Here is a 25,372-nt window from a genome sequence, read left to right on the forward strand (position 1 = left end):
TTTATCAGTATATTTAATTTATGGGCCATTTTTCTGTTTGTTAGTTTTAGTTTTACAATTAAACGTGCAAAATTATACATGAAAAGGAGTAAAATCACGGTCGCCTTTTTGTAAGGTGGGCTGTGCATTTCAATACAAGACAATGGGACGACCAGAGGACACCGCTATTTAATTACGAAATAATGAATTGGGGCCGAAACCTGTTAAATGTAGGTCTTAACCAGCCCTGTCAGCAAAACCACCTAATTTTCGAAGAATCCGTCGCTACAGCCGACACACGAGGGAGACATTTCCCTTCCTGCACTTGTTTACCTCCCGTCCTCGCCGTCTGCTCCTCGCGCCCTAGCAACTGCAGCATCAGCGCGAGCGGCTCAGCACTGGAGCGTGACGTCAGAGCTCGCATTTGGGTACGTCAAGTCGACGAGGAGCGACCAGGGCTTTACCGGAATTCCCCGAATTGTCTCTTGAAAAAATAAAGGCGAATGGGTTGTAGCCGAAATGAGTGGTCTGTCCACTGAGCATCGTCCCTGTGACCATACCACTATTTTTTTTAGTTTCTATTTATCGAGGCATCTTAAATGTTGCGTTTTGTCTAAATTAATTATACCAATTTAGAACATTTAACGAAACAGGACACGTCCAATAGTAATCATAATTACCTTTCAAGAGATTCCCTCCAAGTCCTTGTAGACCCCCTCAAGCAGTCCTCCATTTCTGTATTTGCAACTTGTTTTAATGGTTGAAATTTCTTAACATTTGTCCCGTTAAGAACACACAGAATGGCACAAAACATTTTCTCCCTTCTTGACAGGACTTCATACAACTGAACCACCTTACTGTGCTCACAGTTTCACCTGATTCCGCTTCGATGTGTTCCGTGTGTTTTACTTTGAGAATTACAACCGGAAGTGTGATTGGTTAGCCCCGTTAGCTTCACACTGGTCCCTTCTCCCGTCGTGTCAACCAGGTTAACCCAGCATCACCGCCTTCTTCTTTCTATCCCTTCTGTATCTTCTATCCCTCTGTTATTTTTCCCCCCTTCGTTTTCCACTTCCTCGCGAGCTCCGCGAGTTGCAAAACGCATGGTTCTCCGGCTATTCTCATTTTTGCCGCGAGCAGATGGTGTATCGGTAGCCGCTGGAGCTGTCGTGTCGCATCAGTTGGGAGAAGAAGGAAAAAAACATCCATCTACGACGACGAGGAGGCAGGGTGCGAATTCAGCAACGCCCGTTTCGACACCCACTTTTATCACCACAGTACCCACGGAGACGTTTTTGTATATTTCCCATGCCTGCTTGTTTTTATCTGAAAGGGCTGCTCTTACTTGAAGCCTGTATTCTGGACCTTCTGCCCAGCCTTTCTCCGCCGCTTCTTTAGCATCTTCAAGTAGCTGCAAACAGGGGCTGGGCTGCCGTAGAAGCCCCATGCCCCTTTGCATTCAGCGCACAGAGATCACATTTCTGCAGGTGAGCGTGCTCTTTTTTTTTCTTTCTTCTTCTTCTATTTTTCTTAATTAATTGACTTGAATGGAATTAACATACAGACAATTAGTAATCACGCCTGGATCTGAATGGGACTAATTCTGCTCGAATACGTTTTGAGCACGATGGTGTGTTTGCCTGGCTGTAAACAAAAGAGGCCTGCACCGCACTGTGCAGACATTTGCATGGATATGGAAACGTAAAGGGCATTTTTTTTCTTAATATAGTCGCTTACGTGTAATGCTGTCTCGCTTTTGCACTCAGCATATCAGCAAATGTGATCTCTCATCATTGGCTTTTGTATTTAAGGTTGTACCAATGCTCATTCAAAACAGCTTATACTGTGTAATGTCATGAAAAAATCCATTTGGGATTGATTGACACCTCAAGTCAGCATTATGGCAGCAGCCAGAGCCAGCTCACTCCTCTGTCTGCCACCTCTAGTACATGCAGTGCCTGTTGCCATCAGCACATAGCACCATTGCAGGCACAGGGAAAAGCAGCAGTCGAGACAAGCATTTTGATATTTTGATTGCGGGCTGCTTGATGCCCAAACCCTTGTTTACATTCATGCACAGACACACAGATGCTGCTGTGTGAACATCAGTAAACCCCTGTTCCCTAGCAACAGGGATGTTCTCTGGTCAAGGCCCTTTCCAAATTTAGCTCCAGGACTTGCCCTGCCAGCCAGTGCTGTTTGTGCACGTGTTGCAGTCATTTCACATTGGAGGCATGAAAATGAAATAGGAAAAAAAGAAAAAGAAAAATGAGATAATTTTATCCAGAATGATGCTTTGCACTCACTAAAGCTGAGTTTGTTGTGTGCGCATTGATTTCTTTGTTATTATTGCTGTACCCTCACAAAAAGGTGACAAGATTCTTTGAGAGGGCAGTTTAACTTGATAATAGTTATTCAACATTATTGTGTTTTGAATATATGGAGTTGTGCCAAAAGACCCCCCCAAAAAAAACAATTACTTGTTAATTAATTTATGTTGGTTTATGACATTAAAATTACATTAAAGACGCTTTAGGCCAAAAAAATCAAGTAATCTCTCTCTCTTCTTTTGTACATCAACAAACAGACTTAACTGACCTTTATAGCTACTTTGCAATAAATTCCCTATTTGTTTGAATCTGAAATTGAAATGTACCAAATGCAGGGGAGCCATTTAATCAAAACATGCGAAATGTGCTCCTGCGGCTCCCAACTGGGTCACTGGTGCAAGAGCTACATGTCCCTCGGTGCCCCTACCCCTGCTCTGTTTTAGGCTGTTTTAATGCCATTAACCAGGGGGCTGTGTGGGATTTAGCCAGGGGCATATCCGCTCTGCCCGGCATGAGTTGGATTAAAATCAATCTGGCAACACAGACTCATGCACACAGACACAAACCTAGACAGACAGAGCAAGTCACTCACAAGCTTATTCTGCAGGCCAGTTGTTTATATATTTACCATGTGTTGCCAAACAGGTTGTTTACGTCTCTTGGCAGATCGAGCTCATCTTTACTTCTCTCCCTCTGTTTGCCCCTCAGACTGCATCTGTGGCCTTAACCATCCACCTCTCTCTGCGCTCCTCCTCTGGCACCCCCCTCCTCTCCCTCTGAGCTCGCTGCTCCTCATTCTCCTCTCTGTCTCCCGCCATCGCGTCCAGCTGTGGCCCTCACAGGGCGCGCTCGCTGGCTCTCACCTGACAGGTCCCTGGCCTCAGGACGGCAGCCAGCAACAACACGTTCCCTACATGAGGGACAAAGCGACTCAGGTAAGTGCGGTGGGGGGGTTTGTTTCTGCATGTGGTGATGATTAGCTCAGTTGTGCAATTCCTTTGGCTTCTGTTAATATGCACAGGACAAAATCAAAGATATTACAAACAGATGACAAGTAATATTGTTCATGAATAACCTCAAACCCTTAAAGGCCTTTAGCATAGGGCATTAGCATAAACCATATGATGCAAATTCTATATGTTGTTCAAAATATGTGCAAATATACAGACAAGCAAACTTTGCTACCCAGACTTTGTCAACTTGAGGCTTTATTACTCAATTATTCATTAGTCATCACTATATAATCACAAGACTGCTCCATGCTCATAGGTCTGACTACACCTGTAATTTCGATCATGACTTCACATCTCTTGAGTTTATTAAATGGTTCAGGCTGTTTGATGTTGAAAGAGTCTGTTCAAACTGTCAGATTATTATTATTTATTATTACTTTTACTCAAAACTACCTTAGTCTGAGCTCAGTGTGTGTCACCTGACCATATTTTGCCATAATAAGATGCAAACGTGGACTCACAGGATTAAAAAAAATAAAAATACCAACCACTTTACATACGTCCCCGTTTTTGCTTCAGAGAAAGCTATGCTATATTCTTGCAAAACACATGCATTTAAAAACAAGAGAATACATGCAATGTGGTTAAGAGAGGTTGCAGATGGTTGCATCATTATGCTGTGTTGCCTATCACTCAACCATACTTCCAATAAGACTCAGATCAAAGGGTCCCCGCAGGATATTTGCCAAGCAATAGATGGAGACACTAGAATGGACAAACTTAAGGACCAACCCACAATACTTTAAAAAGATGTAAGAGAACATGGTCAGTATTTATGACAACAAAAAAAATCTCTAATCAAGTAATGTCTTCATAGTTATTTTCAATATGGGGAATATTTACGAAATCCCCAAAAGAGAAATTTCCTCAGAACAGTCATGTGACTCCTACTTTGGAGGTAGAGTGTGTGTGCTTTGCTCTAACTGGTGTTTGTGTGTGCTTCAGACCCCCAGGGCCTGGGCAGATGAGAGGAGGAGGGGCTCTCACAAACGCTCGGCCTCCTGTGGGAGCACCGACCAGCTCAAGGAGGTCATTTTTTTGTTGATAAATGAGTTGTTGTTGTTTTGGTTTTTTTTCCGTGACTTAGTGGCATTATAATGTTAATATCTGAACATTTGAACCTCTGCAGATTGCCAAATTGCGTCAGCAGCTACAGCGCAGCAAACGCAGCAGTCGCCATCGGAGGGATAAAGAGCGCAAGTCCCCGTTCAATGGCAGCCACACCATCATCCAGGCACAGGTGATCAATAGAGACAGCCTGCTGGAGGGAGTGAGTGGGATAAGTGGCTTTGTCTGTGAGAAGAACTAGGCCCCAATCTGGAAAATTGTGTGGATGTCCTACTTTTTTCCCTGTGCCCTTGTTTAGCTCTGACATATATGTGTGCGTGTAATTTAAAATTTTATGCAGGGTATATGGAAAGACTTGGGTTGCCTCTGATACTGCTGTCTGTGATGGTGACAGCAGCACATGCTCCCTGTGGAGTCTGCTGGAGTCAAGCTGTCCTGCTTTCTGTATTTTCTTTTTTTTTTTTCAGTCCGTGGTAGTATCTGGTAGTGTCAAGCTAGTATAGCTGAATCCGAGCCGCGGTGCAACATTCTTACCCAGATGCGTGATCAGTGTAAAATATGATCGTGTTTGTTTGTGTCTTGTATTTGTGCAGTCGCCCATGCCCAAGACTATTTTGATACCCATCCCTATATCCAAATCATCGGCTCCTCGTTTCCGCAACAGCGTGGAGGGCCTCAACCAGGAGATCGAACGCATAATCATCCGAGACACTCCCGAGAAGGACGAGGCCATTGTTGTGAGTTCCATGTGTCACTCACTCAAGTTTTTTTGGGTTTTTTTTCACATATTGTGAGGCCCCTGCAGCAACAGTGTTATTGTGACCTAATTATGTGTGTGTGTGTTTATGTGAAAGCCACAGGATGTCCCAGATGGGCACCGTGCACCCCCACCCGTCCCCCCACAGCGCAGCAGCAGCACCCGCAGTATCGACACACAGACTCCATCAGGGGGTGGACTGAGTGGTAACCATAGCAACTGCAGTAGCCGTCCTGACTCCATCTCTCCCTCCTACCTCACCGTCCTCAACGACGCAGCTGGAGGCAGCCCCTATGAGGATAAAGGTGATTAGCACACCCAACCAGACACCTGCTGAGATCTGTTGGAGCATAATGTGCCGCTGAACTCTCTAACCTGCCCTGTCTGTACACAGAGCTCGGCCCCTGCTCCCCACTGCCTAAATACGCCGCCTCTCCCAGACCCAACAACAGCTACATGTTCAAGAGAGAACCCCCGGAGGGCTGCGAGAAGGTCAAGGTGTTTGAGGAGTCCTTGTGAGTAGAAATACAAAAATATGTCTCAGATTTAAAATGCTAATTACCTCCATAAATGAAAAGAGCTATAAATTGAACTAGATGAATTTACATTAACCAGGATACATCGGTGCAAGTAAATATGTTTGGTTACGTAACTGCATTTAAAACCACTGGTGCAGTAGAGCTGCTTATTCTCTGTCAGGTGCTGGTGGAAACCAAAAATAGAGTAACATTAAAGGTGGTGAATTACAGAAAGATCTTTGAAAATGAAGCGATGCACAGTACTGCTCAACTTAGCAAAGACACAAACTTGTTTAGTTACGTGCATCAAAAGTGCCAAAAATAACATATCTATCAGATAAAAAAGAAAAAAACAGACAGAAAAAAAAAAGGTCATCGCAAATATTGACTTTAAAGCTCATTCAATTTTATAAAAACAGTTTTTGACTGTCTTAGTCTTTTTGTGTTTTTATAAAGAAATTACAGGTGACTTTTGCACTGTACTGTATTTGCGGGCTGTTAAAAATTGTAGGTTTTGGTGAAATAAAAACATAAAGGATGACCAGCTTTACCAGATGACTGCGTAAATATTTTCCCTCTGTTATATGTAATATGATAAATGAGAATCATTTTAACACAGCTGAAGTACTGCTTATGCTGCAAAGGATTGTGGAGATTGAGTAGTAAAATGGCTAAATGTGTCCTGTTGTGTATTTTCAGGCCCAAACCTCTGCAGGAGATCCCTCCCTTCCTGTGTCCTGACCGCAACAAGGTCAACTTCATCCCCAACAGCGGCTCAGCCTTCTGCTTTGTCAGCATCCTCAAGCCCTTGCTCCCTGCCCCGGACATCAACTTTCGCCCAGGGGTGGGCCTCCGAAGCCTGTCCCCGTCCCTCGTGCCTCTGTCAACCCAGCCCTGCCTCCTGGAGGAGCCCGAGAGCTTCTGACTGCCCCGTTGGCCTTTTAAGTCAACATCCTGCCCCCTTGAAAACAATGTTGCCCCATCAATTAAATCCGAAAACATTTGACGAAACAACCCTTCTGCTCCAAAAAAAAAGAAAAGAAAAAGAAAAAAAGCCTTCAGCATGCCAGCTAAGCTCTCTCTGATGTCTTTATCTTGTTGAAAAAGCGCTTCCCACTGCCTCCTCCTCAGACGACTACATCACGAGAGTCCTGGATCCCTGAGCAGGTGTTTGCAGCTAACATTTCATCGCTTTCTTCTACCTTTTGTGCTGGTTACGTTCCTGTTTTCAGGAGGAAAGGGGTGAAACAACAGACTCTTTTATTTCATCGTATTATACCATGGCGCCTTTCAACAGACATATCTCTTTTTCTATCTGTAGTGATTTCTCTTGATATAAATTATGCCTTCCATTACCGGAAAAAAAAAAAAAAGGCTGCTGGTTTCCTTGGAGACCACAAGTTTGACCACGGAGGCTAATTTTGGTGCTGCCAGATATATATCGTAGCAAAACTTGAAGGATTGAGAAAAGGAGACGTTAAAAATGTGCCTGATATTTTAGACCGCTCAGTTTCCCTAAACTGTCATAATGCTGTGATCATGTTTGATCTATAGCGTGATACCAATGATCTTTGCACTATGATGGCCGTAGATACACACAGTAAGGCAGGACCAGACAGAATAAAGATAATCTACTACGATATTGCACAGTTCACACTTACAGTACACAAACGGCATCAGACCACCTGTAAACCAAATCCAGATGTTTGTTTTGTACTTTTATTAGCCGCTGACTGTAAAAGGTGACTGTAAAACAAGCGTATGTCTATGTCACACTAGCAGAAAACTGGCTCCATGCAAGATAGTGTGTATCCATGGGAAACACGGGCCAGGGCCATGATGTTTGCAGCATGTTCAACCTGTGTCTGCTTGCCCCTCCTTCCCAAGCACCAGCCTTTTTTGCTCACTGCATCCCTTTTTTAACCAAGCACCCTCACTCTCCCTCCTTTTGCAGCTTTCTCTCCGTTTCTTTCCCTCACTGTCACAATAACGTTGATTTCATTCTTGTCTTGCTCAGCTCGTATTGCTGTTAAATGCGTGCAGAAGGGGGCCTCCCCTCTGCTCTGCAGGGTTCTGATCATGAAGAGACGGTCAACCCAGGTTCTACACTGCAGATCATTCGGGTAGATGGGGTCTGAAATGATAGAAACAACCTACTTGATTGAGTTATTTTTATTCATTTTTGTTGCTTCCTCCTTCATTAAGAAGCTACATGGAACCCAGAGAGTTGGCCACACTCCCATCCTTTAAAGCTGATGAAAACCTTTTTTTTTGGTTCCCCTAAAATCCTCGAGCTGCTTCGATCAATCAAATAGCGTGTAATGTTAAAGATGAATGATGAATAGTCAAAGCTAAAGTTTGTTTTCATAAAAAAAAAAAAAAAAGGGGTCTGACTTGGGTGTGGTGATTAAATGTTGCCAAACTCTGAATCAGAGTGACGAAAGACTAAAAAATTCCAAAATTCTCTTTTTGTAAAATAACCAAACCGTGTTACTTTGCAGAAAATAAGCTTGGACTGTGAGTGTACGCTGCTGTTACGTAGCTGAAAATGTGGACGTGCGAGGTCGAGTCTGATGATTCTGTAGTTGACAGGTTGACAGCCTCTTCGTGCCCAAACCCACCCTCCTGTATTCCTGTAGATGTCATTATTACTTGACTGTGCCTGCTACAGTGGGATAGGAATGTACTGGATTTGTAAATATAGAGGCACTGTGTTTGTATTATCGGCTGACAAAGATATGTATCTGAATGAGTCAACAAGTGTACCATATGACCCCTCTTCTTCCTCCTCCTCCTCCTCCTCCGCTGAGTACTGTGAATTAATCCACGTCTCATAATTCTGGATAATAATGTATTTATTTATCGGACAGGAGTGTAATTGGGACTTCAGAGAATTTTAAACAAGAATAAACGACTACGTCCATCTCAGGTTGTAGTGAATAGGACGCATGAAGGTGAGCCTACATTAAACAGAGCAAACCAACAGCTGCTATCTATGTAGCCTCGCACAGCGGAGGTCCTGAATGATTTAAAGTTGTAGCAGAGTAGAAGTAGAGAAAGTGTGGATGTCATTTGTTCAGTGACCTGATCTGGAGAAACAGCTAGTTACTAAAGTGGTCATGTAAAAAAAAAAAGAAACAAACAAAAAAAAAAAGTATTAATAATAATAATAATAGTTTTAAAAGTGTTTTAACTTTGTAAAAAAATGAAGTTCTGTTCCAAAACACAACATCCACCTGCTGAATACCCATCATGTTCTGATTTGTCGCTTCAAGGCATCGAATTTACCAAAATACAAAATGTCATTTGAAAAAAAGCCAGTTAATACGTGATGAAATACAGATCTATTCCTTGCTTTTTGTTGTTTTTGTTTCAAAGTGGTCAAACAGCATTTTGGACCGAGGCTCGACGACAGAAAAAACACTCGACACGAATCTTTGTTTGCTTGTCCAGTTTATTGGAAACCTGAACTGCCAAGTTTTCATCTTTTAAACCCCTTTGAGTGAAATAAAAGGCATAGTTGAATTAAATAAAGCTTCTTGATTGACTTCACAAATACATTCTTTCATTCTGAAGTGTGTAAATAGAGGGTAAACGGTATCATATATCATGTGACAGAAATACTTTACAGCATCGTTAGCGCTCCTCTTTATAATTTCAGTTGCATCACAATGAAAAAATAAAAAGAACTAGTTTAACCTTCGGTGGAGGGTAGTGGGAGGGGGCGGCTGTGTGATCTCCTCCATCCGAGCGAAGATGCGAATGTGCAGCTTGTATAAAAAGTATATCTGAGCACCCAGACTTCCCATGAAAGAACTCGGATCGCCTTCGCTCCACTGAGTGAAATTTCACAGGCACACAAAGATCACGACTGAGGATCTGGCTTCACAAAGTGCATTTGGAATCCAGGATTTTTCCCTTTCCGTAAAATCCATTTCAGAAACACAACTGTCACTTTGCACCAAAATCATTTTACACGCGTTCAGAATTGCCTCCAGTTTTTTTGTCTCCACTACTCACAAATATACTCGGTGGGAATCTACTTTAAAGAGAGAAATCCATCTTGTTGACACGGTAACAATTCTCCAGGGTTGACTCTTCTTTTCCATAAAACAGGTGCATTCTCAAAATACCACAGAGAGATAAAATAGTCAATATTTTACAGTGTTACTTCATAGTTTCTTTGCTTTTTATCTTTACAGTTTACAGCACAACCAACAAAGAAAGAGAAGTGCCAGCCAGCACTTACAGTGATAGAATTAGAAAACATTTTTGATGCATCAGATTACGTTATTTGCTTAATAATAGGAAATAACTCATCAAAAGTAACAAAACTCACTATTCTAGTGAAACCACAAATGAATCCTTTACGCGCGCGTTTTTCTTGGCTTTGGACTCGTGGTTATGAGATTTAAACAACCGATGAGCACTCGATATGGAATCTGGAATGAACACAGACAGAAACTGTGAGAGAGAAGCTGTAGCCTTCATCGTTATCCGTAAATTGGGTCTAATATCGATGGTCCATTTTTTTTAAGTCGACTTTAGACAATTACACTGAATAAAACATTTATTCTCTAAACTCAGAAGCTAGTTTTGCAGGATTTCATTCAGTTAACATGCTAAGATACTGGACTGTTGTTTCTTTTATCCACCTGTTACTCCCGCCAATGTCAGGATTTTGTCTGATGACTCACTTTTTCCGGGGATGTGACTGGCCAGTGTTCAGGCTGTTGCCAGGCAGAGTGTTGAGGCTGAGTACACTGAACCCACTATCTCCCAGCTATCCTGACCCCTTCATTTTGCAGAGGAGAGCTACCCCTTTTCTTTTAGGGACCTCGGATCAGTAGTCATGAGTGTTTTTTACTCATATCAAAAGCCACAACGTCCATACCTTTGCTAAAATACAGATCGGAAACCCTTAACTTTAAGCTTAGACCAGCAAAGGCTATCTCAGTATATTCCACTTTTTAAAATGACCTGTGCAGTTAGCTGCATCTCACTGACTTTAGTTATGTAATGAACTGCCTAAGACTTCAGCTGTGCCCTTAGTGGTGTTTATATGGCTGATTGTATAGTAAGTATGCCAACAAGGTCATGTGCAAAGAGATTAACAAGCAAGAGAGCAGTAACTGAAGCAACACAGACACCAAGTCTTTACTGCCTTGGCAGGGCAGCGTGCTCATCTATACTGGTTAAGGAGAGCTAGCTGTGTAATACCAGAAAACCTAAAACACAGAGATACTTAGTCAATGCTCTAATTTCGCCTCATGATACAGACTCCTGGCTCAGCTGTGATTTCAACTGATCCTGTTCTTTTTGTGTGCAAATAACAGGCTCAATGGCTGGACTATCCAATCACATTTTTACATTTCCCTCATTAAAATGTGACAATGATGTCCTTACATTTAAAGAACTGTAGGCAGTAGTTTAAAAAGAAAAAAAATCCTGGGTTCCTCGTGATGTGTACACAGCAAACAAACACACCCATAAAAACTCAAACATGAATCAAATGCAAAAGCAACATCATCCAAAGACAAACGTGGAGCCCAAACATTCTCTCCACTTGACAGAAGCTGCACAATGAACAAGTAGCACACACCGCATTATATCTGGTGTGTGCACGAGCAAGCGGCATCACAGGTGGTGGTAACAGTCTCTTACAGTGTTGCAGAGAGACACTGAGGAGGACAGTTTAACAATCATCTCAGCTGACAGTGTTCTTTGTTTCCAGTGTAAAATATAATCTTCCAGTGTAGTGCAGTTTATTGCATGTGAGTACATGGCTCCCCTGGCAACAGAAATGCGGATACAAGTGTGTGCATAACGTGTGTGTGTGTGTGTGTGTGTGTTTACTTGGTTGACGGCATGAAAAGCTGCAGAAATACAAATCTTTCGGGTGAAAAAACAAACAAAAAGCTGCTGCATACGCGCAAAGAACTTCAGGCGTTCAGCAGCTCATCTGCGGAGCGTCCGATGGCGTCAGGGTTGGAAAGGGGGTCAAGGTCTGCAAACAGGTTGAACCACGCAGACATGTCTTTGGATCCTCCTGAAGCAGCTGCATAAACACACAATATGATTAAAAAAAAAGAGCTCAGCAATTTTTTTCTTTTCTTTTTTGAGACACCGATCAATAAATGGGTTTATTTCACAGAACTACAACAGCAGAACAAACACAGAGAGCTTATACCATTAGCTGCTGAACTCAGGGTCCGAGGGGCTGTCTGGTTCTGCCCAGAGGGAGTCTGCAGGGGTGGAGCCTGGAACATAGGTGGGGTCACCCAACCTGAAAAATAAAATAAAATAAAATAAATGCAGAGCAAAGAGAAGTTGTGAAATAAGCTGTTAAATTCTCCCATGCCACTGTACTGCAGTGAGCTCATCCATCCAGCAGAGGGCACCATGCTGACCTGTTGAGCTCAGACTGTGGTCCAGCAGTTGGGAAGGCAGAAAGCCAGTAGGGCTGGGAGGGTTCGAGGATGTATGTGCTGCTGCTACTCCACCAGTTGTTGCACCACCAGTTGCTGCTCCACCAGTTGCTGCTCCACCAGTTGCTGCTCCTGTGCTGGCTGCAGGGATGCTGGGAGGATCGAACATTCCGAACGCATCCTGCCACTCTTTGCTGAACTCGTCGCTGGCCCCTGGACCCAGGCTGAGGAGGTCTTTCAGGAAAGCCATGTCGCTCCGCTCACCATCTTCCTCCTCCAGCTTAAGCCCTGTCTCAGAAGGGAGTGGAAGGCCACCCGAGAGCAGACTACTACCTACAGGGGACAGAGACAGAAAGGAGGAAAGTTACAGGGCAGAATATCAACTGAGACATTGTCAGTGAAGATAAAGTTTGGCATTGTTAAATAAGAAAATTCAAAGAGGAAACAGGGAAGAAATTTCTCCTGAAGGTAAAAACTTCAATCAGCGACATTAGATATGTGCGATTTAAATCAAATCCCGTATTAATGTATTCTAAGAGTTTATATTGTTGAGGGTAAAAAAACAAAGGTGCGTTCTTACATACAATATTTCTATTGAAAACTGGAGGAGCGTGATCCAACATTGATAGTATGTGACAGGTATTAAAGGGCTGAATTGCGAAACATCCTACAACTTAATCATTTTAGTCACACAGCAATAGCATATATGGCCATTTAGAATACCTTGCAATTTATTCTGCTTACCTTAAAGAAGGCAACTGTCTTTATAAAAAAAAAGATAAAGCAGCTTTTGGTGTTTCGACAAAAATGTTCTTAGCACTTATGAATAGTCAGTGTTTTACCTGCAGTCCAAGCGGTCAGACTTGTTTGGAGAATTAGAAGCTTTCACGATGGGCAAACTGAAGCAGACATGTCTTTTTAAAAGATAAATAAACTTTTTTCACAGCAGACACAGTCCAACTGCCAAAAAGGAGTGGTGTACCTTCTGTAACACAGCCATTGTTGAAGGGATTAAAAACACCCTCTGTTGCTATGGAGAGCTAACATGGTGGGGCAGCAGTTTATCCCCAAAGTTTTGCTGACAGTGAGATGTTACTATGTTTTGCTTATCTGAATGTTCAATCAAGTGTATTTTTGAAACGTAGGTGCCTGTTAACTTTACTTTTATTTTACTGTGAATTGGCACTGTGTAAATAAAGAGTTGACTTAAAACTTGGCTCCAGGCTGACATGGCTAACTTAAGGTACTTGTAATTGTTTTAACCACAGACTCCACTTGGGAGAAAGCTGCTCTTTACAGGCCCAGTAGATCTGCCCCGCATGCTTACTGATTAAATCACTAGACAAATCTGCATGGACTCAACAAACCGATAAGCACACGGTCAACTGACTCAAAGACGTGCAAGATGAGAAACAAGGACCCTCCTCCCAGACAGAATCAACGCAGACAGGTAACAGGAATCAGAGTTGAAACTGTAGCAGAGGTGAGGTTTTGCCACAACCGAGCAGACAGAAAGAAAGCCGAGAACCACCACAGCAGTTTGAAGTTTCACAGCGAGAGGATGCAGAAGACAACCAGTCAGTTTACCGGCGACAGGCATCTGTAAGAGGTCGGACTGGAGGCTTCCAAAACTACTGAGCTCATTCTGGTCTCCAGCATGAGAGAGAGTCAGGAGCTGAGGCTGGAGTGGGGGGTTTGTAGGGGACAGAGGCTGTGGGTGTGGTATGCTGCAGGCCATGAGCATCAGGTCATCATTAGAGTCTGCAGACAGCCTTCTAAGGTCGTGCAGTGCTGGAATGTTTGCAACAGTGTTTAGGTCCACTGAGATCAAATTATTACGTTAAAAGTATCAAGTTCACAGTCAGTAGCATAAATCCCAAAGCACACATCTGTACTTTTTACAGACACACACACAGTCACTCACCACTGTCACTGGCCTGGCTCTGCCCATCACTGTTGAGGGTGAAGTCTGGAAAAGGGGAGCAGGGAAAAAGTTTGTTAAATTAGAGGCCCAGCCTCCAGAGGGGGTAATCCATCTGGTATTTCAGCCAACAGAGAGCAGTACGTACCTGCATTAGAGGCACTTCCTGATGGCTTGTCATCATCCAAGGACACCAGACTGAGAGAGATGGAAAATTAAATGAGAAAGTGCCATATCAGACTGGCGAGACGCGATTTTTCTATTTAGAGCAACACTGGGGGCCATTCTTTCATTCAGAGCTGCTACACGAAGGAGCAATCTCATGAGCACAATTCTACAACAAGGGCCACTACCAATCACCATACTGCGTATAAAACCTGCTATAGACCAACTTACTTGTGAGTAAAAATGGGAATAATACAGCCTTCATGTTTGATGAAGACAAAACTGAGGTAAGTATGTAAAAAAAATACAAAGAACAGAGTCAGTGAGGTGAGGATACAGAAGGGGAAAATGGATGATGCTAAGTGTGTGTGTGTGTGTGTGTGTGAGTGTGAGTGTGTATGCTTGTTTATTTATATTTTCTATATTCCAAAAATAAGAAAATGACTATAATTCTGATTAGGCTATGGTTAGGTTTTGGGTAAGGGTTCAGGATTCAGCTCTGATGGTTAGGTGAATCACCATGAAAACCCCCAGAAAAACAAGTGTGTGATGTGTGTATGTTGGTATTTATAAAGCCATGGCAGTGAGTCAGTAAGAGTAGTGACGGGAAAACATAGTGGGAGAATCTATGTGTCTTTGTTTGGACTGGCCTCAAATCAGCCTAATTATGACAATGTAAATGTGAACGTTTCTCTTTTTTTTCACCTGTCCGTGTTGCTCTGCAAAGCCTTCTCCTTCTTCTCCTCTTGGTTTTGTGAGTCAGAGATCTGCTCCAGTGGATCCCGTAGGTCCTGCAAAACGAAAAGCGTTGACAGATTTACTTCAAAGACAAAATTTGCACAAAACTTTGACCTCGAGCCACAAACGGTGCCTTTTAGCCACAATTCAAAATCCAATAGCACTGGACACTCTTCAGTCTGTGCTACCTTGAGTGTAGTGAACTGATATGGTATGTGTCCTTGGAAGGCCTCGTGGATTCCTGACATGGTGTGTGCAGTTTTCTCCCAGAACTGCAGTAGAGTGGTCTGACACACACAACAGGGAGGAAAGAAACATCAAATGAATGATAAAGTTGAGGCAGTACGCCGTAAAGGAACATTTTGATGGACGTAACACAACTGACAAATCATTTTACAATCGATACCAACATTCTCAGAGCGCAGTTAGACCGCAGCCGTTTGAAACCGGGAGCACCCATTTTGGTTGAGTCACTAACACAAGACTTGCACTCAAAAGCTTCTCCTCTTGTTAGTTTTATTTCTGTCTGTGACACCTGGCAGTGAATACTAACGGCTTACACAGTCCCAATGTGATCTATTTACAAAGCACACACTTTAAAAACACACAGAGCATGTTTGCAAATGCAAACCCAGCAAAAATGACACGGGCACTGAGTCGCTTTTGAGTCGTACCTGATAAGTACAGAGGGAGTGGGAGAGCATGTTGCAGCGGCTTGCTCCCAGCATGTCCACCTTCTGACACACGTCATTTTTCAATTTCTCAAACTGGCTCTTTGTTCCTCTGACCTGAGCTTGGACCTGATTACAGAGAGACACAGACACATTTATGTTACTTGCATGTTCATTTTAGATACCGGAGGGAAATATGAAGAATCAAAAACCCCGCCAAGCCTCTTCCTGCCTTGCGGAACTTTTCCAGCTGTTTGTAGGTGTCCGGGTCCAGTTCTTGAGAGACGTCTTTCATCCAGAGCAGCGCTCCTCTGTACTCTGTGCGGGCCTTCTCCATGCGACTGACTGTCAACAGTGTGTCAGCAATGGCACGCCGCCGGAATGTCTCCACTTCCTGATGCATACGGTGCAACGGCGGGCAAAGCGCCATCCTATGGAGAAGGAAGGGAGGCAGTTTGTTTATTCACATTTGTTCATGCAGCATGTAGTCGTTGTTCTTACTGTTTTCTGCTGATGCTGACCTCTGTTTAGCAGAGGTGCAAAGCGCCTTGCTGGTGGCATCCATCATGTTGCCGGCCTTTGTGCGATCGTGTTCGGCCTGGAAGCGCAGGAACAGGCCAAGCTCGTTCTCCTCCTGAGACAAACCTGCGAGAAAAGAAACTGCTGCTCAAAGAAATCTGCAGTCTCTGAGGCTCCGAGAAAAGCCTGACAAAGAAAACCTGTAGTACATATCAAATGGATCAGGGAAAGTCATCATTAGGCATTTCTAAACGAGTTGGGGGGAAGTGAATGACTCACGTGTTATTCTGTACTGGTACTTCTCAATCACCTTCAGCAGCTCTGTGCATGTGAACTGAACGGAGCGGAAGAACTGCAGAGACAGGAACGATCAGAATACTTCACCAACACAATGTGTCACAGAGCTTTGAATTTCATTTCAATCTCCTGGGGAATAAAACTTAAAGACACTTTTTGGTGCATTTCTGTGCTTCAAGAAAGACAAACTATTTGCAATCAGCCGAATATTTTTTCTCCCCATCGGATCTGTCTGGCAGGCCTCTCATCCTGTCTGGTAGAGAACAACTGGGACTAAATGATGAGCGTGTGTCATAGCAACAGAGGTTTTCAGGGCCCTGTAATTCTGCCTGCCATCTCACAGAAAGGGAGGACGAGATGAAAAAGTCACATTAACCTTTGAGCATGCTGATGAAGAAGATAACCAATATTGTGATTCACGAAGAGAAAATACAGATGCAAAATAGGAGCTGATCAAAAATCTTTGAGTTCAAACATTTAATGCCTTTTGGTTGCTTTAATCACCACTGATGTCATTTCTGACAAACCTCAGTGTTCTAACGAGAGTACGACGACACCAAAGCACTGCTGGACAGGCTTGAAACAGCCCATTTGGAGCCTTAAGAATTAGTGATAAAAATCTCAAAAATCAATTCCATTAAAAACAAGGAGGCAAAGGAGAAAGACCACCACCGGTGTTGTTTGATCACGCTTTCTAGTTCCCATTACAAGATATCCAGGGAACAGGGAATTAAAGTAACTTAACTTTTTAAGTCTTAACTTATGACAAAATCTTTTGTCAGATTTGAAAGAGCAGTCAAGTCATCTGACATCGCTAAAAATGTGCTCAGGATGGAGCCTTAGGGGGAATTCCACACATGAGCAGTTCTTTAAGTGGACTGAAATGAGGATACTGAGATCCACATCAAATTCAACGCGTTTTTATCATTTAAGATTTCCGTCAGGTAGCATGGATTTAAACTCAGCTCAAACCTTAAAACCGACGTTCAAAATAAAGAAAAAGCCGCTGTTCTGCTTTGCAATACAAGGGACACAGAAAACAATGCCACCTGCTTTTTCTGTAAGACAGCTGAGGGAGGAGGGGACCAGCACATGTGCACAGTTACACATTAACTATAGAATAAACAACCGCTAGCTTCAGTCTTTCAGTGGCAAAACACTGTCAATATACAGGCCACATCTCCCATGCGAGCTGTTGAGATGAGCGATACTGACCGATTCACTGAGAACATGCTTATCTAATGGGATCCGCTGTGTGTGAGTCATAGCAGAAAAAAAATAAGGTGACCATCCACAACTGGTTCAAGCTTTTCCTCAACCCAACTGTGATTTTGTTGTGGTTTTTTGGTCTGTGCCTGATTAAAAGAGACTTTCCATGAAATGTGTTAAAAAAAAAAAGCTCACAGGTTCAAAAGCAAAAGCAGCAAGAGATCAAATCTACAAATGGAACAAGGCAATCCTGAGATGAAAACCTGATACAATCAGGTTAGGTGTAAGGTTACTGTCCTGAAGCTGTGGCAAATGCATTCTGCCCCGGTGGGTTATAGTACTCTGTACTAATGCTCTGTGGTGTTTGGGATAATGAGGGAAGAAATAAGTTGCTTCAAACATCATGCACTGAATTAAATAAATAATTAAAAGCCTTTATATATCTTTCTCCCTCTGCCTACTTTTTCTCACTGAACACTTTCCCCATTTCTTCTGACTTCTGTCTGTCCAGCGATGAATGTTGGGACAATGAGAGCAGGGTGACGGAAGAGGCCTGGCTCTTGTTTCAGAGCTTACAAAAGGCCCACGGTGTGTCACAGAGACATTCAGTGAAACTCTGCTGTGTCTCACACACACACACTATTCATTCTGAAACTATAAACTATTTAGATTTTTAGTCTTAAAAAGGATGTGCTGCTAAAAGAGATTTTAGAAGCCAGTGTTTATCAGCCCAACATAGCATGTAAAAAAAGTGGCGATTAAACCAGTGACAGTAATATCCAACCTGATGTTTATTTTTATCCTGCTCGTACGTTTTATTTCTTCTTCTTCACTTACTCCCATAGAATTGTATTGGGTCTCTTCACTGCATCTGTTTTTTTTTTCTTTTTAAATTTTACTTACAATGGTATCTCAGCCCCAGTTGCTCCAAGGCAGTTATTTCCCTCCTACCTCAAGCTTGGCATCCAGGTCAGCATCTGAAGCCACCACATACTCGTCCTCCTTCTTGCCCGTGGCTTTGATGAGGACCTGCTTGGTCTTCCAGAACTTCTTCTGCATGCGAGCCATCACCGAGCTGTCCTCTCCAAGCAGAGCCCGGCCACTGTTCAGCATCTCCCCAGCAAACCTGGAGCCAAGGGCAGTATCTCTGTGAGCCAAACTATGCTCACACTAACAGTCTTTTCTCTTGAAATAGTTTTAAAAATGTGGGTTGCATTTAACTGTTACATACCCGTCCATCATTGGATATCAGATGTTTCCTGTTCTGAAGGCATGCAAAAAGACAGACATTAAGTAAAGAGAAAGACTGAAAATTTGAGCTTAAAGTATGACAAAATGAAAAATTGTTTGGACTTATTAAGAGTTTTCAAACATAAAAACATGACACAGCTTTCCGGACTGCAGACAGACTTTGTAAAGACATAAACTAATGAAACTGAAAGGCGGTGTACTATAAAAGAGTCCAACAGTAAATTATTAAATTGACCACCTCCTGGATTTCTTTCTTATTTTCTGGGATACACGCTCAAAAGCACAAAGCCTGCAAAGTGACAGCTGTTCCCAAACAGAGCTATTATCAAGTTACGACCAGTTATTATAATTATCTGTGGCTGGACAAATCTCATCAGTGCCAAAGGCTAAAAAAGCTAATCTAATACAGTTCACAGAGCAGGGATCAGACACCTGCGACTTGAACGACTCAGAACTGAGAACCAGCTGATGTAAGGCAGGTATTCAGTTTCAGCAAACGCTGGTTTGATGACAGCAAGGCGTCACTCGAATATTTATCAGTTTTGGCAATAAATTAATGATTAGGCTAACAAAAAAGGAATACAGGTAACGGTAACTGATAAAGACTACATACACGTAAAGAAGCTCGTGTGCTAGCAGCAGTTAAGCTAGTAGCAAGTGTGCCAGCTCCACAATAACGTCTGACGAACATTTACCGGAGTGACGATGCAAGTAAACAATCTGTCACTTTTATCTCTTCTTCCAGATAGAGTTTACATTAGGTGAAAAACAAGCAATACCTTGCTTTTTGTGTTGTCCAGCAGTGCGAGCATCTGTACAGCGCAAGTCAGCTAACCTACTCTCTCGATAGACATCATCTGAGTCAGAGAAACAGGATATGCAAGGTAACTGTAGTACTGCAGTAAGGACACAAGGGGTCGCTGCTTTCGGATCCTTTCAAAGATAGTATGTTATCGCAGGCTCTCATGATGATATATTTTTAATTTCCTCTGCAATGCAAGAGTGAACGCAAGCCAACCTAAGTAAGTACGGTCACACTATGTACATAGCAAGAAGGAAACCCGAGTGAAAACGCTGTTTTCCCTAATGTTGAAAGTGGAATCTGTCTGTTAATGTGGAAATAAAACTCTACGGGTCATTTCTACTGAATACCACAATATTACATCAACAATTATCATTGTTGAACTGCACTGTAGCTTATTTTATTTGACAGCTAAGCTAACAGAATTAGCTATATTATCGTAATAGCTTTTTAAAAAATGATTATTTAAGGTAACTTCTAATGTTTATACAGTTTGGCCAGGAGTGACACCTCTTCGTTTTATCGCTCAACGGTCAAACCAGTTGGAGCAGGAAGAAATAGTTACCGTCAAGTTTTTCTTTTTCAGAAAAGAAACACGAGGAAGTAATAATGTTAAGCAACTGTGTAAATGTGTAAAAACCTGTTTGACTTAATTATTATTAAATCTTTATTTGGCTACAGTTTATCTGTGTATGCATTAACTAAAAACTCCTGGACTCAGTCGTATTGTATTAAACACACTGCTCATCTGCCACAAGGTGAGACAGATGTTGCTTTTCTTCCAGTATTTGATATGAACATACATTTCTAAATTTGATTCATTGTGTTGGTTGCCAAATTGCTCTGACATGTACAGGTGACCTGCTTGTGAGTGTTTCTGCATCTGCTGCATTAAAAAAAAAAAAAAAGTTTTTGCCATCTTCAGATTAACTCAAGTTTTTGTCAAAAGTGCAAAATGCAACTGAAGTATCACAAAACAAGTAGTGTGAAATGAGGGGGAGGAGACAACTTTTGAGGAGACAAAATTAATTTATAATCTGCTTGGATAACAGGGAAACAAAAACAAGCCGTAAGAAAATATCTGTAAAAATGGAGGAAGAATAACTGGAGGGAAGTTTTGCCCAGTACTTCCACATCTGTGTCTGTCTGTTCGATTTGTGATGGATGTTTTGGACCTCTGCCGTCCGCGCCTACGCTCCTGCATCCGTCGGACAGGCTGAGTATTTGTAAGTGTACAGCTTGTTATCTGCGCCACCGCTCAGCAATAGCTGAAAAAGAGAACCAGGCACAGCAAGTAAGATATTTCATTTAAGTCTGAACCGTACTTGTGTATTGAATCCTGAAAGCAGCTGGACTTTCTTACCCCACTTTCTGTCCAGTCCACACAAAACACTTTGTCCTCGTGGGCTGCCAGATCATACAAAGGAGCCTTACAGCTAAAGGATGACAGGGTACAATGCAAATTAAAGCACGATTCAGTAGTTCCTTTAAAAATCAGCTTTCATTGCACGAACCTGACGTATCAAAAAGGATGAATACATCCAAAATATTAATTCCAATCCAGTTTATTTAGTCTCACTAAATGGCTTCAAACTTTATTCTGTCAACTCTCTGTGGAGCATTGTTCCACAGAGAGGCATCACTGCCAAAATAGTTGTTCTCAGGATTTTACAGGATATCCATCTCTTACCTTTTGTTTTTATGCTCTAGGTTTTTATTGTTCAGCACTTTGTGGTATTTATCATGAAAGGTGCTTTATAAATAAAGTTTTACTTATTTACTCTATGTCTGCACAAATGACCAGCTTAATAATGTAACAGCTTGGATACTGAAAGAGCATTTGTTTTAATCAGTCTAAATTGTCGTGATGAATCAAAAACTGTGTGATGCAAGATGTGAACACAAAGGTTTGTTGCTTTTTGAGTTAAAAACATAAAATATATGAATGCATAAAATCAACAAAAATGCACTTCCCACCTAGTTAAGTTATGACTTAAGTGTTTTTTTGAAAACCAGAAACTCTTAGTGAGGCATCTTCAATGTGAACTGCACCACATGCAAAGGTTCAGTTACATCTCTACTGACCTTCTGGTGTCCCAAAGTTTCACCAGGTTGTCAAGGGAACCGGAAACTAGCTGGTGCTCATGTGACGGTGCCCACTTGACAGCGGTGACCCAACCAGTGTGGGAGGTCAAAGACAGCAACACCAGAGCCCCGTCTGACAAGGAAAGGATGTGGATGAGAGGCATGAAGAGGAAAAAATGGGGACCAACAGCACATGCAGGCACATTTTTGACATCGAGATCTTCGTGGCCTCTGAGGACCGTGGTACCTTTGGTGCGAGGGTCCCAGAGTCTGATGTGTCTGTCAGTGCTGCCTGAGGCCAGCCGTCGACACAAAGGGGAGTAGGAAATACAATTAAACACTTTACTGCCCGTCTGTGAAAAGACAAAATACAAAATGAATGACTTGACAAATTGTCAAGAGAAAAAAAAAATACAGGGCAGCCATTTTAAATAAGATCTCATCAAACTGAGGACAAAATAATCACACCGTCTTTCTACTACGCAAAAAAAAAAATCATTGAGCTGCTGTTGTTCTCACCAGGGTGGTCTTCATTCCTCCCGTCTCAACATCCCACACCCGGATGGTGTGATCCCAGGACGCGCTGCATACTTCCTCGCTGTCGCACCACAGGACAGAGGACACTGCCTCATTGTGTCCGGATAACGTCATCAAAGGAGTCTGTGTCAAGGTGAGAAAACGGCTTTCTAATTTTGCTGAAAGTTAAAGTTATCATCCTCAGGTCAAACTCCGACTCTGTACTCACCCTGGTCAGCCCCAGCTGCTGAGTCTTCTGTTTCTTTCTTGGTCTGTCCGCAACCTCCTCAACCTCGTCCGCCTCGTCTGTGGGTACTGGCACCACAGAAAACATGTTGATGATTATTAAAGCTCATCAAACTAATAATGTAATGATTCCTCTCTATCAGTCTGCACTCACCAGCTGACCAGATCTTTAACATTTTGTCCCAGGAGCCACTGCAGAACTAAAGAGGAGAGACGCAAACAATTTTGAGAGAAAAATCAAAGCCTTTTTTTTCTCTCACCAAGTCAATTTTTCATCCCTCTTTAACTGTACCTTTGAGCCGGTGGGGTCTGTTGAAACTGTGTCAACACTTCCTGTGTGTCCCCGGCAACAGTGTCTGGCTTTCACCTTGTTCCTCTCTGAGTTCCACTCCCACAGCAGCACAGTCTGGTCCAGAGAGGCCGTCAACAGCAGAGACGTCAGGCCGTCTACACAGAAAACACACCCAGAGTTTAAAATGGGATTATTATTAATAACAGAGATAATATCTGACTTTCTACTTACCTCTTTTAACCCAGGCTACATCTTTGACCACATCTGTGTGTCCAGCCACCGTTATCACTGCCTTGCCCTCCAGAGACCATATCCTCGCCGTCTTGTCATAAGACCCCGTTAGGATCCTGCAAAAAGGTAATGTGAATGAAAACAATCACTGACCTCTGCACTTCTAGACATTGTAAGGGAGTTTATGGCTCCATCAAGCTAGACATACATCAAATATACCCATTTTTCTTTTAATTCTCATTTTTGACACATACAACCAAAACAAGCTATACATCACTATGTGAACTCTTTCTTGGCATGTGGGCATTCAGCAGATAACACGGCACAAAACAGGAATACATAACAACAAATTTGATGAAAGGGACAAATTTCCCTTAATTTGTCATCAATAATCTTACCATTCAGTGTCGGCATCTACAGAGCTAATCCAGTCATCGTGCATCATACACTCCTCCGGCTCTGGGGCTGTGATCCGCTCTACATACTCTATCTCCACCACTTCTTCCTGAAACACAAGTAGACACACTTGTGCATCAAACCGTGTGCCTAAGTTTATTGTGATGGTTTGACTTTTGATCGTTCAGCAATGTACACAAAAAATATTCCCAGTATTTAAAAAAATACTGAATCCTCTCAGGGTGAAGCACAGAGGCAGGTCATACCGTTGATATATCCTCCGTCTCCATGTGATTGGCCAGTGTTGTTCGCAGGAACTGACCCCTGACCAAGAAGTCAAAATCCACTTTGCTGTGAGATGCTGTGAAAACAAACACAAAACAGATTCAAATGTACACGTTTGTAATGAACTGTGTTCACTGGAACTCATTTGTAAAACTTGGACAAAGATTATGGAGACGACATTCTCTATTATAGCGTGAATAATTAATTTGTACCATGTTTAAGTGTGTGCCAAACATTGATGTTTACAATGAAGGTAGAATACCATTTTTTGCCTCCAGAAGCTTGTTGATAACATTGCTGAGGTCTTGCACTTCAGAGGAAGCGGGGATGGAGAACGGGACGTCATCCACGACATATCTGCAAAAAAAAAAAAAAAAGATGTTAACAGGTACCAAAGGCTCCACCTATGGAGTCCACCAACACAAGCTATTCTGATCATATTAATTTAAAATGGTGTAAAAAAAAAAAAAAAAAAGGGATGAGAGCAGTTCACTATTCACCTTACCGTATTAGCATTAGCTTGCAAATACAAGCTAAAAACATCGACACATAACTGCGGCACGCGGGCAGTAATTAAATCTTAAAGCTCACGCGCATGGTGACAAGTAATTGTCTGTGATTAAAGCTCCCACGATTAAGCAACCTTCCAGTAACTTACTGCTTGCTAGTTAGCTAGCCTCCCCGCTGTAACTATTTTTATCGTTTGTATTATGTATGTATGTGTGAGCATGGACTCACCTTTTGTTTACTGTGAAGAACCTCGCCTGTAACTGCGACATTTTTATTAGCTTTTTATTTTTTCTTACCAACCACAAGTTTCAGAAATCAGCTAATGGCTATACAACTATTTTTTGCTCCACTTCATAACACATCTGGCTCTCGTGCAGTCTTGCCATGTGGTGTGGAGCAAGACTCTTTAGTTGAAAACAGATCATTCGATGCTTTGGATGGGCGCTCGTCTAGTAATGCCTAGATACCAGTCGAGGCAATGACCCGACGTTAATTCACAGCGTTACGTGAAAGTTTAAGAATTAATAAATAACTTTAATATTATAAATGAGCATCTAATCAAATGAGTTAATAACCGAATTATTAGAAACTGGAGAAGTAATGATTTTTCTATGATAAGTAGGGTGACCAGATTCCAATTCACCAGATGTGGGACAACCAGATTATAAAACGCGCATTTCAAAAACTGGCGTCTGACTGTCAATAACAATGCGGGACAACGTCTCAACTTGCGGGACGTGTGAAAAGTAATGCAAATGCGGGACTGTAAGTAGTCCTGCAGAAAATGTAATAAATGACTCCACTGCTAACTGATAAGCTCATTTTCAAGCAAAGTCCTCAACATTGTCAAACCTCAGACACAGTGATATGATCTAATTCTAAAAAACAAAGGGAAAATTTTACACGTGTAGCTTATAATGCCATTCTCTGGTATCAGCCAAATTTGACCAAGTATTCAGAGAATTTATTCTTGTAAGAAGGATTTTCTTTCATTCACAACCTTCACAAACCTCTCAGACAGCATTTTAACTTGGTTTAATTCTGGACTATATCCATTCCTTCTTTGTGAGCCATTCCTTGGTGGATTTGCTTCAATGCCAAAGCCATTTGATTGCTAAAAGTTCCCACTTCTGATCCCACTTAAA

General features: G+C 42.3%; 3 protein-coding genes across 4 annotated transcripts; 1 reads left to right on the forward strand and 2 right to left on the reverse strand.

Annotated features, from left to right (window-relative positions):
• The first annotated feature begins 3,127 nt into the window (after window positions 1-3,127).
• fam117ba (family with sequence similarity 117 member Ba) lies at window positions 3,128-9,033 on the forward strand. Its single transcript, XM_072387596.1, has 7 exons — window positions 3,128-3,244; window positions 4,268-4,351; window positions 4,452-4,562; window positions 4,984-5,127; window positions 5,245-5,452; window positions 5,542-5,662; window positions 6,365-9,033. Exons 1-7 carry the CDS (start codon window positions 3,224-3,226, stop codon window positions 6,588-6,590), a joined length of 915 nt encoding a protein of 304 aa, XP_072243697.1. The 5' UTR covers window positions 3,128-3,223; the 3' UTR covers window positions 6,591-9,033.
• A 68-nt stretch (window positions 9,034-9,101) lies between these two features.
• Window positions 9,102-19,726, reverse strand: ical1 (islet cell autoantigen 1-like). Of its 2 annotated transcripts, XM_072387405.1 has the most exons (15): window positions 19,644-19,726; window positions 18,845-18,877; window positions 18,565-18,739; window positions 16,387-16,459; window positions 16,110-16,233; window positions 15,821-16,019; window positions 15,592-15,717; window positions 15,106-15,204; window positions 14,885-14,970; window positions 14,163-14,212; window positions 14,018-14,062; window positions 13,681-13,884; window positions 12,076-12,426; window positions 11,856-11,951; window positions 9,102-11,723 (listed from the first exon to the last, which is right to left on the reverse strand). In XM_072387405.1, exons 2-15 carry the CDS (start codon window positions 18,853-18,855, stop codon window positions 11,608-11,610), a joined length of 1,755 nt encoding a protein of 584 aa, XP_072243506.1. In that variant the 5' UTR covers window positions 18,856-18,877; window positions 19,644-19,726; the 3' UTR covers window positions 9,102-11,607. The 2 variants fall into 2 exon arrangements, with proteins under 2 accessions (XP_072243506.1, XP_072243583.1); XM_072387482.1 differs by lacking the exon at window positions 13,681-13,884.
• A 949-nt stretch (window positions 19,727-20,675) lies between these two features.
• wdr12 (WD repeat domain 12) lies at window positions 20,676-24,616 on the reverse strand. Its single transcript, XM_072387283.1, has 13 exons — window positions 24,456-24,616; window positions 23,980-24,074; window positions 23,699-23,793; window positions 23,435-23,541; window positions 23,037-23,152; window positions 22,806-22,960; window positions 22,668-22,713; window positions 22,497-22,582; window positions 22,271-22,411; window positions 21,999-22,104; window positions 21,752-21,884; window positions 21,030-21,102; window positions 20,676-20,934 (listed from the first exon to the last, which is right to left on the reverse strand). The coding sequence occupies exons 1-13, from the start codon at window positions 24,494-24,496 to the stop codon at window positions 20,857-20,859; spliced, it is 1,272 nt and encodes a 423-aa protein (XP_072243384.1). The 5' UTR covers window positions 24,497-24,616; the 3' UTR covers window positions 20,676-20,856.
• Window positions 24,617-25,372: the final 756 nt, after the last annotated feature.

Source organism: Leuresthes tenuis, unplaced genomic scaffold (genome assembly GCF_036924035.1).
Source record: "Leuresthes tenuis unplaced genomic scaffold, fLeuTen1.0.hap1 SCAF_1, whole genome shotgun sequence".
In the NCBI taxonomy this organism is placed as follows: Eukaryota; Metazoa; Chordata; class Actinopteri; order Atheriniformes; family Atherinopsidae; genus Leuresthes; species Leuresthes tenuis.

Bases quoted from the DNA above. Each gene is read 5' to 3' on its own strand.
- ical1 (XM_072387405.1), bottom strand. The intron at 16,020-16,109 runs GTCAGCATCAGC...CCTTCTCCATAG, and splicing joins TGCACCTCTGCTAAACAGAG to GATGGCGCTTTGCCCGCCGT. The intron at 12,427-13,680 runs GTAAACTGACTG...TGTCCCCTGTAG, and splicing joins CTTACAGATGCCTGTCGCCG to GTAGTAGTCTGCTCTCGGGT.
- fam117ba (XM_072387596.1), top strand. From the start codon at position 3,224: ATGAGGGACAAAGCGACTCAG. The intron at 4,352-4,451 runs GTCATTTTTTTG...GAACCTCTGCAG, and splicing joins GCACCGACCAGCTCAAGGAG to ATTGCCAAATTGCGTCAGCA. The intron at 5,663-6,364 runs GTGAGTAGAAAT...GTGTATTTTCAG, and splicing joins AAGGTGTTTGAGGAGTCCTT to GCCCAAACCTCTGCAGGAGA.
- wdr12 (XM_072387283.1), bottom strand. From the start codon at position 24,496: ATGTCGCAGTTACAGGCGAGGTTCTTCACAGTAAACAAAAG. The intron at 22,714-22,805 runs GTACAGTTAAAG...TCTCCTCTTTAG, and splicing joins CAGACCCCACCGGCTCAAAG to TTCTGCAGTGGCTCCTGGGA. The intron at 22,412-22,496 runs GTGAGTACAGAG...ACCTTGACACAG, and splicing joins AGCAGCTGGGGCTGACCAGG to ACTCCTTTGATGACGTTATC.